The sequence below is a fragment of the Marmota marmota genome, unplaced genomic scaffold (assembly GCF_001458135.2).
Source record: "Marmota marmota marmota unplaced genomic scaffold, marMar, whole genome shotgun sequence".
NCBI lineage: Eukaryota > Metazoa > Chordata > Mammalia > Rodentia > Sciuridae > Marmota > Marmota marmota.
In genome coordinates this window covers 2,677,372-2,698,179 of record NW_025999896.1, presented here as the reverse complement: position 1 = coordinate 2,698,179, position 20,808 = coordinate 2,677,372, and the positions used below count along the sequence as shown (strand labels likewise).

Below are 20,808 nucleotides of genomic sequence, written 5' to 3'. Positions count from 1 at the left end.
CTATATACCAATATGGAAATATCTTGAAGATACATTACTAAATGAAAAAAGCCAGGAACAGAATTACATACACCATATTCTACCCTGTGTTTAAAAGAGAGTCGTGGGAAATGAGCTCAGGACTGTGTATCTGCTTGTTGCCAGAAACTCTGGAAGGACACAGAAAACCAATAAAAGTGGTTTGAAGTCCAATGGACAAGAGTCAAGGTTAACAGCAACACTGTTTGTTGTGTGTGGGTTTGGTTTTTTTTTTTTTTTTTAACATCATTAGATTTTTTTTTGAGCCATCGGAATATATTCCCAAAGACAAGTACCACATGATCTCACTCATGTGGAATCTAAAAAAGTTGACCTCCTAGAATAGAACAGTGGTTACCAGAGACTGGAGAAGGAGGGCTGGGGAAAGGGTGATCAGTGGGTTTCAAGTCATTGTTAGGAATGAGAAGTTTTGGCACTCTGTTGGGCAGTTAGGGTGACATTGTACAATGATGACATTGTACTGTAATTTTCAAAAAACTACAAAAAAAGATTTTGACTGTTTCCATCCAAAAAAAACATTGAACGTTTGAGGAGATAGATATGCTTTCCCTGATTTGAACACACTATATAACACATATATATATATTTCAAAACATCCCGTGGTATACCCTAAAATATATATAAATTTTATGTGTTAATTTTTTTTATTTTAATTTTTAAAAAATGAACACAAGGAAATTTCTAGATCTGAAGATCAGTGCCCAGCAGAAAAGAATGAAATCACCCACATGACGGTCAGCCTGCAAAAATCCAGAGCACTGGTGATAAAGAACCAGAGAGCTTCCAGGAAGAAAAAAAATAGATCCCAGATAAAGAAACAGAAATGAAACTGGTCTGACCCATTTCGACACCGAGACCTCCATTCCATTCTCATGATGCACCCCTGACCAAAGATGGACAACGACCATCCATCTAGAATTCTATGTCCAACCAGACTGTCAATCAAGGGTGGGAATAAAGGCGCTTTCTGACATGCAGGGACTCAAAATGTATGCTCCCATCATCCTCTTAGGAAGTTGCTAAAAGGTGTGCTTCCCCGAAAATGAAGACAGTGGTGCTCATTACAGCATCCTCTGCAGTTTGGGGGTTATTCATGTTAGACGTCACTGCAGGCCAGAAACCATGGAGTCGGAAGCTGAGTGGCTCAGGGCTCTGCCATTTAGGCAGCAGCGTGGTATCATCAGGAAGAAGATCCTCAAGATGGCCCAGACCCCACCTGGGTTTGCACTGGCTGCAGACAATCCCCTGCTTCCACTCCTTGCCAGCCCCCTCTTCCTCTGGAATCTTCTCCCCCTGGATTTAGTATAAGCAGATTTTTTCCCCCAGGAAAATGGTAGCATATGGTGTAAGCAAAAAGACCCTGAGACACTCTGTGGAAACCGGGTCCCTTGTCACCAGCTCAAAATTGCAGATTTTCTTCCCCTTTAAGGCTCACCCCAGGAAAGGATCTGGATTTTGCATTTAGTGAGACAGTTTTCTGGGCACACACATACCAACGCTTCCCATTCCTACATTCCCCCCTGATTTTACACCAATGTTCTTAATTTATGCTGGAGACACCCCACGAGTTTATACAAAAGAAGCCAGCCCAGGCAGCCTCGTAAACGACAAGCCCCAAGTTCCAGTTGTCCTTATTTTCATCACTAATGTGTGCACAGGGACTAATTCATCTATGAGGCTCACTGTTAAAAAAAAAAAAAAAAAATCTGAGGTTAATACAGCAAGAAAGATGTCTCCCCAGATAAAGACGGATGGCCAAGAATTTCTGTTGAGCTATTTTTAGCCTTGAGAAGGGAGACCGGAGAAGTAGCTGGACAGAATGGTGCTTCAGGCTATGAGGATGGCAAGTCTCTCATCTAGGGCAGAACAGCTATGGGAGAATGGGAAGGTACTGGACAGCAATACAGGAACAGTGTGGTGTCCACCTTAACCTTCAGTATGACCAGCCCAGCTCCAGCCTCCAACCCTCCTCTTTGTCCACTCCTGTGCCCCCTGACCTGTTACTCCATTCTCATTTCTCTCTCCCCAAGGGCATCTATACTGTCCTTCATGGCAGAGAGCACATCCTAACCTCTCAGATCATACAGATCAGCCTCCACTAAGACCCACATAATGGACACTCAATTGCTGCTGCTACCAATAGCTCTCTGCAGGCTTCCTGTGGTCACTGAGATATTTTCAAGGGACAAAAGCGAGGAATGACATAAGCAAGAACAGTAATGAGTCATGATGCTCTCTAAAAGCTTTCCCGGGGAAGACTGTGAAAGACTGGGAGAGTCTCCTGGTAATTTTTTTCTGTTTTTCAATTCATCTGCTGTTCCGAATTTCTCCAGATGAACAGAAAGGAAACTGACTCCCAAAGAATCAAAAGAGACAAGATCTGATAAGAGTTCTTGTGTTAAATCGCAGATGAGGTTAAGCGTCATTCTCTGGGTTCCAAAAATGACCCTCCTACATTTGACATGCCTGAAAATTTGGGCCGTAACTGACTTTACATCTCAACCATGAATCTAACTCCACATCAGCACGATGGGTGGGACCAGGCACCCTCCTCTCTTGCACACATTCTGGTGTGCAGGAGGGAAGGAGTCAGCCAGGCTGAGTGCCCAGTCAGTATCCAAGGAGTGCCGATTCTTTTGAGGCTCAGGCCACAGCCAAGACACACAGCCATGGTCACCATGTGCAAGAGGCATAGCAAGGCTCACCTGTGTAATGCCCACCTTGCAGACTGCCGTGGTGGTTGCAGACTGCGTACAAGTCGTACAGGAAGTCCAGCGGGTAGCTGGTGGGCAGGCAGGCCGGCTGCTTCCAGGAGGGCCAGGGGCCTGGCACTGGCTTGGAACTGGTGCTCCTCTGGGCCACATGGGGAGCCATGTTGAGTCCAGAGAGCGGGAACCTCACCAGCGTGGAGAGCTTGTTTCTTCTCTCCCCCACCTGGCAGAACCTCTTGAGGTGGATGATGAGGATATCAGGCAGGGTCCACAGACTCAGCTTCACCATGCCCCGCTGGAGGACTTTGCAATGGGGGCACTTCCACGCGTCGTCCTGGGCCAGCTGGAAAGGAAGCCACCGGGAGCATGAGGCCTTCGCCACCGCAAGGCGGCCAGCCCCCTTCCCGGCCAGCGGGTGCCCCCCGGGGCGGGACCTGCTCCTCCTTGGTGTAGAACTGAAAACATTCATCCAGGGTACAGCTGGGCTGCTGGTGGGTCTGCTGCTGCCTCCAGACGCTCTCCGCATCCTGCACCCGCTCCTCCTGGAGGCTCCCAAACAGGCTGCACGGAAGGAGGGGACACCGGGGGTGCTCAGCGCTGCAGCCCCCCTCTCTCCTCCTGGACTGGTCTGGTCTGTCTCTCCTCACGGCAAACCCAGTGGACAGCATCACTGGGTGAGGTCACAGGCTCCCAGGACCTCTACACACTTCTGACCTTGTGCTCACCCTCTCTTATAGGAATCGTCTGTCTCCCCCATCAGCTCCTCAAGGAACCAAGCCTCGGGCTCATGCCCCTTTGTTTTCCTTGTCCTAACCCAATGACTCATGCCTGGTAAAGGATCAATAGATACTTGGACTGAAAAAAATGTCCTTTTTCAAAGTAAGACTGATGTTTGATAATAAAGAGCCTAAACTGGAGGCAGACGGCCTGGGTTCCAATCCCAGCTCTGTGTCATGACCTTAAGCTGTATGACCTTAAGCAATGGCTTAACCTCTCTGTGCCTCAGTTTCTACCCAAGAAATGCGGGATAGAGCAGTTACTGCCTCATAGTACCCCACACAGGAGGTCATGAAGATTAAATAAAGTGTTGACAGCAGTGACTGGCACAGGTGAGGGCTATCTGAGCATGTGCTTCTCCTAGCACCACCATCATGATGACCATTTCTATCACGACCATTTATACAAGGATGTGTGCACACGGCCCTCTGGTGGTACCGGGGACACTGGGTCCATGGAAGATGTGAGGGTTCAGGCAGGCCATCTCAGCTCTGGGGACAACGGTTCTGTTGACTCACCACTCCTTTGCAGAGCTGTCCCACTCCACGGCCAACTTGACGTGGGGGGGCCCTCCCGGCTTCCTGAGGTGCAAGGCCCTATGGGAGGAACAAGGAACCTGTCAGAAAACAGAGGTCTTCCCACAGCTCCACTGGGCTCCACAGCCTGCCTCCAAACGCAGAAACCTCAAGCTGATCAAACTGAGGCGAGCCAGTGGCGGGGTTGCTGAGTCTGCTAGCCTAGTCCTAACCCTACCTCTGAACGTTCTCCCCTGAGTGTCTGGGTCACAGGGGTTTTTGAATACTACGAGGGCACAGATCAACTGTCCCACCACAGCCCCAGCCACCTTCTCAGTGTCTTCACAGGGCAGTTCCACAGTAACATTCCAGACAAATACGCAATATGATGAAGCCCCGAGACCTTCTGACTTTCCTACACAGCAATGCAGAAGGGGCACCCTCGAGCTCCCCGACCCAACCTCAAAAAGTCTCGCTCCAATGTACAGAAAGTCTGAGTGTGAGTCAACCTACAGCTCCTCCCAACTGCTGGGCCTCAGCCTATTCCAGAAAAGGCTGGTTCATTTTAACATAGAAGAGAAGGGATCAGAAAGAAGTGGATGGGGGGGTAGGTTTTGCTCCAAGATCTATGAGGACAGTATAGAGGTGGAGAAGTCCACACCCGAAAGACTGTTGAGAATTTGTAGCCAGACAAAAGAGGGAAACTCAGATGAATCCTAAACTGTCACCAAAATGACTCAATAGAAGTTTCCGAGGGCAGAATAGTCCTAGGGGAGCGTCACGGCGCCTTCCTGCATGACTGAGAACAGGTGGAGACAGGATCAAGGTGTGGCTGGGAGCAGCTCTCCTGGCGCAGTGAGTCCTCATTGGTTCAGAGGACATAATACTGGGGAGCTCTCCCCGTTTCTACCGTGAGGGAGGGCTGCAATTGGGAAACTGCCCTGAGGAGTAATTTCATTCTGGGGTAACAAAATTGAAAGTCCAACGGATTTACACCCGTTGGGCCATAGAAGGGGCAGAGGGATGACTGGCAACAATGTTTACTCTTAGCATGGAAAGAATCATTGATCGGACAGCTTCATCCCCTCTCATTACAGCCCTGATTCAGACAGGGAAAAGACATTATTTGATACACACGCAGAGCCACTATGCCAAGCCTAGTAGGTACATAAACATCCCTACCCAGAAGGAGCTCTCAGAGTCCACCGGGGGAAGCGCGCAAAAAGATTAATGCAATGCACCCACCAGGTATGTGGGGTCTCAGAAGAAGCACTTGGCTTCTCTGGAGGGCAGGCAAGGGGCATTAGCCAGGTGAGAAGTTGAGAAGAAGAGTTCAGATTGGCAAACATTTAGTGTCTGTGAGACGTTGAAGTAGAACAAGCAGGTGTGGCATCTAAGAGAAGAATCTAGGCTGATGCCTTCAGCCTACAGAGAGGTGATTAGAGCCAGGAGCAGGATCATCCAGGAATGGAACACAGAGGGAGAAAGCAGAGAGCCAAAGGTAAAACATGGAGGCACAATACTTAAGGTCCCAGAAAGGGAGAGGAATACCTCAAGGAGACAAAAAAAAAAAAATTCTAGGAGATATGTCTATGTGGTATATTCATTCAATGGTATATTATTCAGCCTTGAAAAGGAAGGAAATTCTGACACATGCCACAATGCGAAAGAACCTTGAAGATATCATACTAAGTAGCCTAAGCCAAACACAAAAGGAATAAATATATTTGCACGATTGTAAATATAAGAGGTATCTAGAGTAATAAAATCCATGGGGAAAAAACTAGAATGGTAGTTGCCAGAAGATAAAGAGAAGGGAAAACTGGGGGTAGCTTAATGGCTACAGAGTTTCAGTTTGGAAGGATGAAAAAATTCTGGAAATGGTGTCAATGGCTGTATAACAATGTAGCAGTACATGGCAATGTAATGCCACGGAGCAGCACACTTAAAACATGGTTAAAATGATGCATTTTATGTCATGTATATTTCATCACAATTTTTTTAAAAGGAAGAAATTTCTATAACCAGAAGGAATAGGCAGGGATAGGCAGGCTAAGATGGGCTGAATGGAGGTCCTGGGAAAGGGGCAAGAGATGGAGACAGCAAGTGCTTGGGAGAGCTGTGCTGGCAGGTTAGGGTCAGAGGGGTAGAACCAGATGGCAGTGAGATTGGGTGAGTGGCAGGTGTGGGCCAGGACAGGTGTGCACCTGGGCTCTATCCTAGGGCCTCTCAAACTACCTATTGCAAAAGACCAGTTGGCTGGCTTGTTTCCAAACCACACAGAACACTACTTTGATCAAAAATAATAAAAATGTAACTTGGGTACAAGGTCCATTCTTTTTTTAAAAAAATTACTACATGCAACGTATCTTATATCACGCTATCCGACTGCTTAGACATTTCTCAATGTCTCCTCTCAAGCTCTTATCACGGACCTGGGACAACAAGCCTGTAGGCTGGCGCTGGCCTGCTGAACGGATTTTAAGGAACATAGTTCTCATCTCTAACACTGAGCACCAGGAAGAGAGCCTTCTGCCCAGTGCTGCCCAAACGGGCCCCCGACGGACATGTATCCTGCTTCCCTATCTCTCTAGAGCACCCACCAGCCCAGGGATGTGGATGGGGTCTAGGTCCCCAAACCTTCCAGATTGCCCCAACCTACTTCTAGTAAAGGGAGATAATTTTTTTTAAATAATAGAACTTGTACCCAAATTACATTTCTTTGTTATTTTTGATCAAAGTAGTATTCTGGAATGGTTTGGAAACCATCCAACCAACTGGTCTTTCATCTTAGGGAGTTTGAGATGCCCTAGGAAAGAGCACACCTGAATACCTGTCCACATCAGGAAATCCTTAGGGTTTATACGAAAATGAGCAAAAATGGGGTGACCAACACACAGAGCAAAATCACCCCTTAGGTAATGCACTGGCCCTTGTGGACAGCCCTGCCAAGGCTACGCATGGTGACGGGCTGTAGAGGGGGACATGGGGAGAATCAGGAAGTCAGAGGCATGGCAGACACGGCCACGCTGGCTTTGTCCTCTGCCCCATTTCACAGCTTTTCAGAGTTTCGGGCCAATGTTTGGGAGGCAGCCTTTCACCCACTCTAGGGAGACACAATAGTTGGGATTCAGTAGTGTGACCTCTTTGAATAAATGTGGGCATTTTAGTTAGACCAATCTGGATTCCAACTTGGGCTTGCCTGTTAACTAGATGTGTGAATGTAAGCAAGTTAACTAATCTCTGAAAAGTTCAGTATCCCCTCACCTTTGAAGTGGCCATAACAGTATTTCTCTGGCCATAAGGGGTCAAAGAGCAGAAATTCTCTAAGGACCCAACGAGGCTGAGGATGAAGAGGGAAGAGATCAAGAACAGCTAGTATTGGGAGCAATTTTATGAATGCATTTGTTTTCTTACCAATTCTTTTATTAAAACATTTGTTTTCTTACCAAACCTTCAGCTTCCTTACCTGTCAACTGCCCAGTGACAGAGCGGCCGACTGTCCTGTGGGGATAAGTAACTACAGGCCAGAGAAAGTCCCACAACCCGGATGGAGAACAGAGACCCCAGGTTCTGTTGAGACAAAAGGAGAGGAGAGGGGTCATCAAATGGTCCTTGTGTTGCATGAAAAAAATGTTCAACATCTCTAGCAATTAGAGAAATGCAAATCAAAGCCACTGTAAGATTTCACTCCAGTCAGAATGGCAATTATCAAGAATACAAGCAACAATAAATGTTGTCGAGGATGTGGAGAAAAAGGTACATTCATACGTTGCTGGTGGGACTGCAAATTGGAACAACCATTATGGAAAGCAGTACAGAGATTCCTCAGAAAACTTGGAATGGAACCATCATTTGACCCAGCTATCCCACACCTCAGTTTATATCTAAATGACTTAAAATTAGCATACTACATTGACACAGCCAATTTAATGTTTATAGCAGCCCAATTCACAGTAGTTCAACTATAGAACCTACCCAGATGCCCTTCAATAAATGAATGGATAAAGAAAGTGTGGTACATACACACAATGGAATATTACCCATTCATAAAGAAGAGTGAAATTATGGCATTTGGCAATATATGGATTTATATTAGACTCAAGCTGCACAGAAATGACTCAAAACATGTCCATCACTTTTTTCTATAGTTTCTGTTTGTTTGTTTGTTTGTTGTAATACTAGGAATTGAACCTGGGATGCTCTACCCCTGAGCTACATCCCCAGCCCTTTTTATTTTGAGACAGGGTCTTGCTACGTTGCCCAGACTGGCTTTCTCAACATCTTCTCTCAGCCTCGGAGTCACTGAAATTACAGGCATGAGCCCCCACACCAGGCATTCTTCAATGTGTTTTGAACATTCCTTTAATAACCAGTATTTAAATTGCCCAGACTGGCCTTGAACTTGTGATCCTCTGGCTGGCAGGGAGGAGACAGATGAGAGTGGTGGGAATATGAAGCTAAGGGAATAATTCTATAAACGGAGCCCACTGCACTGACCCCCCCACATGCTTTCACTTCTAAAAAGCAATTTACCTGCAGCCCTGCCTGGCTTCAGTCGACAGGATATGTTACATTCCTCAGCAAGCTGCCTGTTATCTGCAGGAGAAATGCAGGCCCCAAATAACACTGATCAGTGGAACACAAGTTAAGTTACCATGAAGGTGGGACTCTTGTGAACTTTACACAGACCTGATCCTTATCTACTCAGGTAGATAAGGATAATTCCCCCTAGCCATAAAATCTATAAGATGTTCTAATTAGAACTGGTCGATGTGGGCCAAAGTGACCTAGAATAGACCTGGCTCTGGGGACTTGAAAGTTTATCATCATAAACTCAGTCAAAAGTCAAGAGATGGGGCTGGGGATGTGGCTCAAGCAGTAACACGCTTGCCTGGCATGCATGGGGCGCTGGGTTCGATCCTCAGCACCACATAAAAATAAAGATGCTGTGTCCATGGAAAACTGAAAAAAAAAAAAAAATTTAAAAAGTCAAGAGATGGACCTGCAAGGAACTGTCTGGAAACTTCCCTGGGACCAATTTCCAACTAAACTGGGGGGCAGGAGAGGTGTGCTGTCCATTTTCTCTCTGAGAGGACCCACGCCCTCCTCCTTTGAGAGTGTCTCCTTTTCCTATTCCTTCTCATGCCCGTTAATCTGAGCAAAATGCCTGAAACCTTTCTGACCTGATGGCAAGAAACAGGTTTTGAAGGGGTGGGGGCGGGGGGCCTTCATATTGCTCCCAAAGGACTGGGTGTGTAGCTCAGCAATAAAGTTCCCCTGGGTTCAATCCCTAGTACAAGAAAATCAAACAAACAAAAACTTAGTACTTAAAACTCAAGAGCTAGCTGGGCGTGGTAGTGTATGCCTGTAATTCCAGCCAGAAGGTTGAAGTAGGAGGATTGTAGATTTAAAGCCAGCCTCAGCAACTTAACGAAGCCCTAAGTGAGATCCTATCTCTAATAAAATACAAAAAAAAAAAAAGGGCTGGGGATGTGGCTCAGTGGTTAAGCATCCCTGAGTTCAATCCCTGGTACAAGGAAAAAAAAATACAGAGATACAAAGTTTTCATATATTAAGCAATCATTTTTTAAAAGATTTATATTCTTTTAACACAGTAACCTGTTTAATATATGAAATCTTCCTCCAGATATGAATGCAGTGTATTTAAATAACCAGTGTTTAACTGGAGAAGATACTTATACAAGTCAGTAAGTAATTTAACCTATTTTATTCAGTAATTACCATCACCACCAATGAAACAATTATTTAGAAACAAGTTAATACATATTTTACATACCACATGCAAAAGAAATGTTTATATATTTCAAAGAGACTCTCATCTTAGTTTTTATCTAAAATACACATTTTACCATAGTAAAATTGAAATTGAAGTGAATCCTACAGTCAGTGATCTGTTTTGATGAAAGGTGCCTCTTAAAAATTCAGTGGAGGGGCTGGGGTTGGGGCTCAGCGGTAGAGTGCTCGCCTAGCATGTGCGAGGCCCTGGGTTCGAACCTCAGCACCACATAAAAATAAATAATTAAAACAAAGGTATTGTGTCCAGCTATAACTAAAAAGTAAATATTTTTTAAAAAATTCAGTGGAGGGGCTTGGGTTGTGGCTCAGTGGTAGAGCACTGGGTTCGATCCTCAGCACCACATAAATGTAAAATAAATATATTGGGTCCACCTAAAACTAAAAAATAAATATTAAAAAAAAAATTAGGACTGGGGCTGTAGCTCAGTGGTAGAGCACTTCCCTAGCATATGTGAGACACTGGGTTCAATCTGCCCATACCACATAAAAATAAATAAATAAATAAAATAAAGGTATTGTGTCCATCTTCAACTAAAAAAAAAATTTAAAAAAAAAGAAATTAAAGGGATACATATAAGGTAGGGAGGGGGCAGGGGTTAGCAAGGATGGTGGAATGTGATGGACATCATTATCCAGAGTACATGTATGAAGACACGAATTGGTGTGAATATACTTTTAGTCCACCAAAGATATGAAAAATTGTGCTCTATATGTGTAATAGCATTATAATGCATTCTGCTGTCATTTATTTTTTAAAAAATAAAAAAAAAAGAAAGAAAATTCACTACAATAGTGAATTACATCATGTGTAAAAAAAAAAAAAAAAACTCTGAACCCTTGTGCATTGCTGGTGGAAATGTAAAATGGTGCAGTTGCTGTGGAAAACGGTATGGCAGTTTCTGATAACATGGAACTTCCATATCACCAATCACTTCTACCCCTAGGTCCACATCCAAGAGAACTGTAAGCAGGGACTCCAACAGATATTTGTACCCCAATGTTTCCAGCAACATTATTCAAGACAGACAAAAGATGGAAACAACCCAAGTGTCCATCAACTGAGGGACAAATAAACAAAATGTGGTACATACACACAATGGGATCTCAGCCTTAAGAATAAAGGAACGGGCTGTGATGTAGTTCAGTGGTAAGTGTATGCTAAGCTGGCTCTGGAGTTAATTCCCAGCACCACAAAAATACAAATAAGTAAAGAAAGAAATCCGTCAATCAATCTACTACCTGCATGTTAGCAACTGACTCCTTAATTAACACCTTCAGCCTGAACTACTTCTAGGGCTGAGGGTGTAATTCAGTGGTAGAGCATTTTCCTAGCATGCCTCAGGCCCTGCATTTCTCCCCAGCACTGCAAAAGGAAGAGGAGAAGGGGGTGGGGTGGGGATGAGGGGGGATTCTGGCATATGCTACAACATGGATGAACCTTGAATACATCATGTTCAGTGAAATATGCCAGATACAAAAGGAGAAATATCATAATTCTTAATTATATGGCGTATCCAGAATAGGCAAATTCATAGTTAAAAAAAAATAGAACGGTAGATGGGGGAGGTAGGGGGAACTGGTTTCATGGGTTTAAAGTTTCTGTTAAGAATGATGAAAAATTGGCGTTATAGATAGTAGCAACGGTTACACAACATTGCTAAATGTAATTAATGTACATTTATGAATAGTTAAGATAATAAATGTCATTCATATTTTACCACAATGAACGAAATCTTCACTCAAATAAATGAAATGTAGTTCTTCACATTATCACTGATGCAGCTATAATTGGAAAAAATTTTTTTTTTCTTCGAACACGGTGGAAGACATCTATAAACATACTGATGAAATGTAGGTTGAATTTTGACAAGGGAAGAAGAGAAAAGCATTAAAATTCCAGGAAAATCCAGGAGTGCCTGTAATCTCAGCTACTCAAGAGGATTCAGCAACTTGGGGAGATCCCTGTCTCAAAATTTTAAAAATTAAAAAAAAAAAAATTAAAAGGGCTGGAGATGTAGCTCAGTGGTAAAGCATCCTTAGGTTCACTCTTTAGTACCAAAAAAAAGAAAAAAAAATTTCAGAAAAGATGACCAGTAAGCACTTGGGCAAACAGAATGATCCAAAACAGATTCAAAGAATTGAGTGGATTCCTTTGGCTGTGGCAGCTTATATGTACAGGGAGCAATGACATGGGGGACAGAAGGTGAACCAAAACCTAGCTATGGAGGGTTGCTATGATTTGGATATCATTTGTTTAATGTAATTATTCAAGGGACCGTTGTCATTGAAGGTATGGTCCATAGGGTGGCACTATTAGGAGCTAATAGAACCTTTGAAAGGTGAAGCCTTGTGAGAGGTCATTGGGTCACTGGGGCATATCTTGGTAGGGACTGTGGGACCTTTGCCCATTCTTTCTTTGCTCCACTTGGACATATGATGATTTTGCACCTGCATACACTTCCACCATGATGTGTGCCATCTGCTGTCCTCACCAGAACTGAGGCAGTCAGTACCCGTGTCCTTGAACCTCCAAAACTATGTGCTAAATAAACCTTTTCTCTCTACAAGTCAGATTCATTGGAGTCATGAAATGCTAACTAGTACAAAGGTCTTGAGTGTGAAGTTCAGGGAGTGTGTACATTTGCCTAATCTATAACCACATTCTAGTTGAGCTGTGGTTTCAACAAAGAAAAATCAATGGCTAGAAGCCAGCTGACTTTCGGGGGGATAGATTCAGGGTTGGCCATGAGAGGATATACTTCCTAAGAAGACCATTAATTTCAATCTGGGAAGAAAACATTTTTCTCTGCCACCCCAACTGAGCCTCGCTGTGTGCATGGCAAGACCATCTATCAAGGAGACACCAACATCTGCATGAAGGCAGCCGATCCTGCCCTCACACAAAGGAGTACTGCTGGCCACACGTGCACAATTTTACAAAGTGACCATAAAAATGTTTCCGCAATAATAACTTTTTTTCATAATTCATGCAAATAAATTCTGTCCAGCAAACTGGCCACTTTCATAAGAAATATTTTATTGTCTTCTATTCTTGGCTAGGGAGATTCATTTTTAGAACCTTCAACTGATGTTCACAATGTTTAATGTCTTCAGTTCACTGTTGAGAATTTTTAATATAGTCTCTTCAAATTATTACCATATTGCGCCAATATTTAATATAGTATTAAAAGAATGAGCCAGTGCAGTGGCGCATGCCTGTAATCCCAGTGGCTCAGAAGGCTGAGACAGGAGGATCACGAGTTCAAAGCCAGCCTCAGCAAAAGCCAGGCGCTAAGCAACTCAGTGAAACCCTGTCTCTAAATAAAATACAAAATAGGGCTGGGGATGTGGCTCAGTGGTTGAGTGCCTCTGAGTTCAATCCCCAGTACCAAAAAAAAAAAAGTCCAGGAACCTCACAACCATTTGGGGCACATTTTTCCTACAGAAAATTACATCTGACCACATATTTACAAATGCATCTATGGGAAAGTATCTGTGGTCAAGTTAAAGGTTTCCTGTATTTGAATTCTGCTGTCCCCCCATGGATGGTTTGATTAGTTCTGAAAATCAAAATGACTATAAAGATACAGAAATAAAAGTATACATGTGGACTAGGTAAAGAACCAGGGCAGCTGAGATCAATGTTCACATAAAAGTGGTTTCACCCACTTTCAACCAGCAGCAGCAACCAATTTAGGAGATGGCTAAAGCTATTACTAGATTCTCTGACCTACTTGTAGGGAAGTTAGTTTCTAATTTGGGCACCATGGCAGATCTGCTCTGTAGTACCATTAACAAAATCCTTTAGAGATAAAGGTTGGAACAAATGTACTAAAGGTCCTTAACAAAGTTGCATTTGGTATAAACCCTAAAATCAAATGTATGGTCTTTGTTTTCTAAAAAAGGAAGAAGGCACACTAATTATGAGAGTTATCCCTGAAATCAGAGTGGTATATCCCCCAAATGAAAGACTCAAAGAGGATAGTTGGGAAGAAACAAGATTCTGATGCTACTGACCTGTCTCTAAAAATTTCAATATCTTCTGCGCCAGGTAGCCATTGAAAGGGTATCTGATATCATAGAAACTGAAAACTAAAGACTTTATAAATGCCAAATATCCATGATTTTTTTAAATTTGGGAACTGCCAATCTGAGAATAACTGAACAAGGCATAAAGGTGTTTCCCCTTGAGTCCTTACTCTCAGTTTCTCAAAAGCTGGAATTTATTTTAATATCTAGATTTTTCACATGTGGACATCATCCTCAATTGTAACTTTCCACAGAAAAGATACCCCCAGTCCCTTGCAATTTTTTGATCTTACAATATAAATTTATGGCACTTATCAATTTTACAATTTATCACAATGTGCTATCCTCTAGGAAAAACCATAGATTTACAAAATTGAGAATAATAATAATGTAAATGTTCCCCTTTATTCCAATGGTGTTTGGAAAAAGTAAAGAAAAAGTTCCATGCATGAAATGTGTTTGGTAATAATGCAAAGATTAAAACATCATAGGCCATAAAATGGTTACTTTCTTGCACATAAACCCAAGTTGTTTCATAAAGCAATGAGCACTGTTATTCTCAGCAAATTCTTCTCTCTCATGAGTCATCCCTGGATTCCACCCTCTTCCATACACACACACACTGACCTGTGAGAATTCACACTGACCTGTGCGGGGGCCTCACTCCTCATGAGATAGCGAACCTTACTGAGAATACACTGCTGGAGTTGAGGCCAGGAAATAGTTCTGTCTTCCCTTATCAGGAAAGGTGGTCCAAATCTGAAAATCCAAGGAAATCAGGTTATTTTAGCATAAGAAAGTCCCCAACAATACCCAACAATCATGAATGTTGGCTCCACTCATGGGTAAGTAAAGTGTTAAGAGTCAAGTACAATACAAAACCACCAATCAGAAAGTGTCATCACTTAAGAGACACGGCCTTGAGTGTCTGTGTATATAAGAGGCCCAGAGATGCAAAGCTTGGGAGGTACTGCAATGCAAACATACTACTCCAAATGATCAACTGAGTGGTAAAATCCACAGTAGAAGAAAGAGAACAGAACATTAGAACCAGAGGAAAGCAGGGTGGAGATAAATCCAGATGACACTATTGTCAGCTTTGTATTTGGGGAAAACTCTCATTACTGGAGATATTTTCCACATTCCAACCTACAGAACTCACAGCAGTGAACTTGTCGGGCAAAAGAACACTGGATGTGCCTGTGGTTGCAGGTCCTAACTCTGCCTGGGCATCACCAACCACTCACTATTCCCTGATCATGTGAAGATCCAGTGGAGCAAGAAATGTGCACAAAAATTTGCTAAAGCACAGCACAAACATGAGGTGATGTGTGTGTGCATCCACTGAATGGAAGATCAGTTCATTTAACTAACCCTGTATTATTAAACATTCAAGTTGCTTCCAATTATTATTTAAATACTACTTGCTTATGGCAGGAACTGCATGTATTCTCGTACATATACTTTGGCTATAGATGACCGATTGTTCCTTTGGAATAAAGTTCTGGAAGTGCAAAGGCAAGAAGACCACAGCTATTTATCCGCAAACTGCCCTCCAGAAAAGCAATACCAATTTGCTAGTGAGGCAAGTTCCCAATTCTCTGGACTCTTGCCTGGAATGAGTATTTTCAATTTCTAAAGATTTCTCAATAATTTGAAAGGTTAACAATAGTATTTTGCCATTGCAATCAGAATTTCTCCTACTAATGCACTGAATATTTTCACCAATGCCTGTATTTCTTCTGTGAACTCGTGTTCATCTCTGTGGTCTCATTTTACTGAGAGTGCATTTATCTCATTAGTTCAGAGAGGGCAGAGCTAGGTTTTTACATAATGGACAAGAATCCTTCCCCTATCACAGGACATGAATATTTTTTTCTCATTTGTCCTTTACCTTTTAAATTTGTTTTTTGTTTAAAATGTTACATATATTTTAAAGATTAACCTTTTCCTTTATGGCCTCCTCCTGCCTTACGTGTTAAGTAGCCCCGCCTGCCACCCAAAGACATAAATAGTCCCCTACACTGTCTTAGATAGTTTATGGTTTCCTTTTCTATAATTACCTCTCTGATCAATCTGTGATTTATTTATATAAAGTTATGGCAAGAATAAAGAATTGATTATTTAAAATAAAACAAAGGAAAAAAGTCAATTAGCTAAGCATACTTACTGAATAATTCATTCACTCCCTAAAAATGTGAAATAGTTACCATTTTATCATATAATAGATACTTTAGACTATAGTACATTGATTTAATTGTATATATTTTTGTCTATATTATAGTATTTTAATAAATTAAATTTTACCATAATTCCTCTTTATTCTTCCCTCTTTTAATATTTTCTGTATTTTTTTTCTTAACAACTTATTATTCCAGAAAAACTTTAGAAACATTTTATCAGTCTATAAACATCTTCTCAGAATTCCATCTCTCTCTCTCTTTTTCTTTTTTGGCAATGCTGGGGATTGAATCCCAGGCTTTGTATATTACTAAGCATGTGCTCTACCACTGAGTTACATCCCCAGCCTGGGATTCTATCTTTCAACACTTTGTTTTTATTTTTTAAGTTTTATTCTATTTTTAGTTGACAAATAATTACACAGATTTATAGGGTTGTTTTAATATATGTATACAACATGGAATGATCAAATCAGGGTAATCAGAATATCCATTACCTCAAAACATTTATCATTTCTTTGTGAACACTATTTAGACCTAATAAGAAAGCTATCTGGTTTTATTTATTTGTAAGGTAACCAAACGATTGCTTTCCTGAATGTTTCCATCCATTCTAATCACTTTCCGTTTCTTGATTTTCTGGACAGACTACCCTATAATATACAAATAGTGGCAATTTCATTTCCTCTTTCATTTATTTATTTATCTGTTTGGTTTTACTCTTTGAGATGGAATCTTGCTAACTGTCCAAGGTGGCCTTGAACTCATAATCCTCCCACCTCAGCCTTCCAAGTAGCTGGGACTACAGGTGTGTACCACAACACCTGCTTTTTGCAGTACTGGGAATTGAATCCCCAGGGCCATGCACATGCCAGACAAATGTCCTGCCTCTGAGTAAACACTCTTTCCTCTTTTCTTAGAGCCAATTTCTTTTGAGCTCAGCTGACCGCACTGCCAACCCTTACAACACAATATAAAATAATAGTTGGTGAGGGCAGGAATAATTGTTCTTGCAATTAGCAAGAAAACTCTGATGTTTAATTGAGGATGATGTTAGCCATCTGCTTAAAGCAATTATTTCTAATTCTCTTGTTCGGAAAAATCCCTTACTCCCTTCTCCTGGTTTATTAACCTTGGGAGTGGATATTTAATTTTATCAAGTTAAAATTATTCTAGACAGAATCCCAAGTACAGGTCCACAAATCCCAGACATGAGGTAGGAAAAAAAAAAAGGTTGAAGTGAAACATACCTGCTAGCCTGTTGCCCTGACCCCACCAGGTTACAGAAAAGGATTAGCACCTTGTTCTCACTGTGGAGAGGCAGGGAGAATCGCTGACCCTCTCGGGCTGCCAAGCGTGGAGACCCCAACAGACCCGATGGATGAGCTGGAGGAGACAAAGGGTGTTAAAGAAGATCCTTGGCTTCTCTAGCCCTCTTCCTTTCTGAGCATCTATTCTCCACCAGCGGAAGGACATCAGAGTTATCAAGCAGGAGACAATAAGGTTCATGGTACCTGTGCTATCAAGCATCTGCTACACAAAGATCATACGCATGAATTTGGAGTTGTATTTGACCAATAATTTTAAAATCAAGGCAGAGGTTTAGTGGACTCCAAAAGTTGCTTTTATGCCTTGATCAGAGAGCCCCCAGACCAAGACGGTAAAAGGCTTATTTATGGAGGAAGAAGAAGGATTCAACTATTCTCCATGTTTCAGATTCCAAAGCTCAGAGTGTCCCTGTGGATTCAGAGAACATCAAGCATCCAGTTCTCCCAGCCTGTAGCCATAGTTGGCTGAGGATTGGAGCCAGAGCACAGGATTCATAGGGGGTATGGCAGTCACCCCTTATCAAAAGGAGACACATCCCAAGGTGTTCCACAGACGCCTGAAACCCCAGATACTAACAAACCCTTAAAAGCTATTGTGTTTTTTTCTTATACATTTATGCCATAATAAAGCTTAATTTATAAATTAGGCACCGAAAGGGATTAACAACAAAAAAAATAACAGAAAAATTATGGGTTTGGGCTATATCTCAGTGAAAGAGCACTGTCTAGCATGTATGAGGCCCTGGGTTTGATCCCTAGCACCACCAAAAAAGTTATGATATGTCACAATGTATCCCACTATTATGTGTAAACATAATGTACCAATAAAATATGTAATCATTTTAAAATTTATGAATTGTTATTTCTGGAATTTTCCATTGAATATCTTCAGACCACATTTGAACATGCGTAACTGAAACTACAGATAAGAAAGCCATGGATAAAGTGAGGACAGTTACTATACTATAATACTGGCACAAAGTCCTTTAAAGAAGAAATAGGAGCCTTCTAGACTGGCTAATTGGGTCAAAACAGAGACTATTAGAGATTGACTGTGTCAGTTTAAGATTTAGGAAACTACGCATCAGGAAGTGGAAGGATTAACAAAAAAGACATTTACTAACTTCTTTGGCCATCTACTGCACAAATTTGTAGAAATTTTACTTCAAGCACACACCTTGAATCATAAGAGTCCCAGAAATGAAGATCATATCAGTACCTACAGGAAATAGTGCTTCTCAAACTACTGTCCCTGAATCAGGAGCATCCAAATCTCCTGGGAACTTGTTAGATATGTGAATTCTCAGCCCCATCCCCACTCAAGGCCTACAGAATCAGAAACTCTGAAGACAGAGCCCAGAAATCTGTTTTAAGAAGCCCTCTGGGTGATTCTAATATTCACTAAGGTTCTGAGAACCCCACTATTAGCTGAATAATTTCTAATATCAACCTTCTGCCCACTAAATTGCAGGAAAAATAAACCTGACACTTTAAACACTAAAACTCAATGTTTTGTGACTCAGCACTCAAAGAGGACCTCTCAAACCCATAACTCATTATATCCAAATAAAATTATTGAAAGCACTATTATACCTGAGAGAGTCCCTTGGCCAGGTGACGGAGGGACTTGGAAGGCATACACATTATCTCCCTCTGCAATGGTATTCAAGTCCTCTTCATCAAAGAAAGACCGCTGGAATCCATTGGGATACAGTTCAACCAAGATCACCTGAAATGAGAAGGATCATTTTTCCTTTTGATTTCTCTAAGAGAACCTAACAGATAAGAAACTGAAGTGACAAGAGAGTCTTAAAACTCCTTTTACCCTTTCCTTTCAAGTGCCTACACATTTTAAGTAATAAAAATTAGTAGATATAACAATCAGATTGACCACAGACATCTCAACCACAATCCATGCCCCCCAAAAAAACCTTTGAAAATCTAAAGTTTTATACCCGGCTAAACTATCATTGAAGAATTAGTATTAAATAAAGACCCTTTGGATAAAAAGTGAGTATTTACCACTCACAGAAGTTCAATGAGAGAATTTCCAAGTAGCTTTACTAACCTTTTTTACATTATGCCACATGTGAAAAATATGTTTATGGAAAACAGGTAAACACAGGAGATGATTTGGTATTGGAAAAGGGTGACTACCTTGAGGGTCCTAGCTGCCCCAGACCTAACTCTGCTGCCCCAAGACTGAAATAATCAATAACTTAGCATTTATAACTCATATAATCCATTCAAGGCACATTTGATGGGAAATTCTCTTGTAAAAGATACATTTCAATATTTAGGGGAAAAAACTGAATCAGAAGGAAAATGAGTTGTAAGAAGAAAGGATAAATCAAAGAAAATGGAAAACATAACGAATACTACTTTTGCTACAAGTGGAAGAGAAGGGAGGAGGTATTATGATACAAAAAATAACATCTATCTATAGTTATCTAAATCAAAAAGGTATAAGGGTAAGCCAGGCACAGTGGTGCACGCCTATAATCCCAGAGGCTCAGGAGGCTGAGGTAGGAGAATCACGAGTTCAAAGCCAGCCTCATCAACTTAGAAAGGCCCTAAGTAACTCAGCGAGACCCTGTCTCTAAATAAAATATAAAAAAGGGCTGGGAATGTGATTCAGTGGTTAAGCATCCTAGATTTACATCCCAATACCAATAAATAAATAAATATAAAAGTAAAAACGGGACAAGGATGTAGCTCAGTGGTAAAGTTTCCTGGGTTCAATCCCCAGTTCGAAAACAAAAACAAACAAACAAGAAGCACTTAAAAAAAAATAAGTATAAAGGTAATTAAAATACCAAGATCTTTGTAACATTAGCCTTTGTTAATGATGCATACTGACATTTTAATAATAAATATTAAAAGCAATAAATAAAATATATATGTCCTAAATCACAAAACAAAAAGTTATGAATTCAAAAGAAGCAATAAAGCTTTAAGAGTCAAAAAAAAAAAAAAAAAAGTCAATGGACCTTCACAGACCACTGAGAAGGACCAGCTCCACACTCAAGAGAGTGATCAATTTTGCAAAAGACAGAAGTCTCCAGAAACTGTTAGCCATATTTGACATGTTTTTAAAACTTATAAAGACCACATAAAACCCTGGACTAGGCTGGTATATAGCAGGGTAGTGTTTAGAATCTTGACTTCTTGAGATTTTGCCTTCTTGCAACATTAGCCAGAAAAAGATGGAAAACCCATCAGTGTTTACTATAAGAGAGTAGCTCCAATATGGAAAAAAAAACCTGAATGTCCAACATTCAAGAAATGGCTTAACAAAATATTCACAGCAATAAAAAAAGAATATTATGTTTCCATTATAATTATGAAGACTGCAGAGTATTATCCTTTTATGGTGAAAGGCAAAATATAAAAGGGTACATCCAGTGAG

At 41.4% G+C, this 20,808-nt stretch overlaps 1 protein-coding gene across 1 annotated transcript in view; it reads right to left on the bottom strand.

The window, feature by feature from the left end:
• Positions 1-20,808, bottom strand: part of Usp43 (ubiquitin specific peptidase 43) — a 74,501-nt gene that overhangs the window by 21,328 nt on the left and 32,365 nt on the right. The window contains exons 5-11 of the mRNA XM_048797934.1: positions 18,993-19,128; positions 17,322-17,457; positions 14,539-14,650; positions 7,512-7,615; positions 4,046-4,123; positions 3,185-3,311; positions 2,745-3,093 (exon numbers count right to left, since the gene is read on the bottom strand). Of these exons, the coding sequence (XP_048653891.1) occupies positions 2,745-3,093; positions 3,185-3,311; positions 4,046-4,123; positions 7,512-7,615; positions 14,539-14,650; positions 17,322-17,457; positions 18,993-19,128 (1,042 nt within the window). The remainder of the gene's footprint in view (positions 1-2,744; positions 3,094-3,184; positions 3,312-4,045; positions 4,124-7,511; positions 7,616-14,538; positions 14,651-17,321; positions 17,458-18,992; positions 19,129-20,808) is intronic.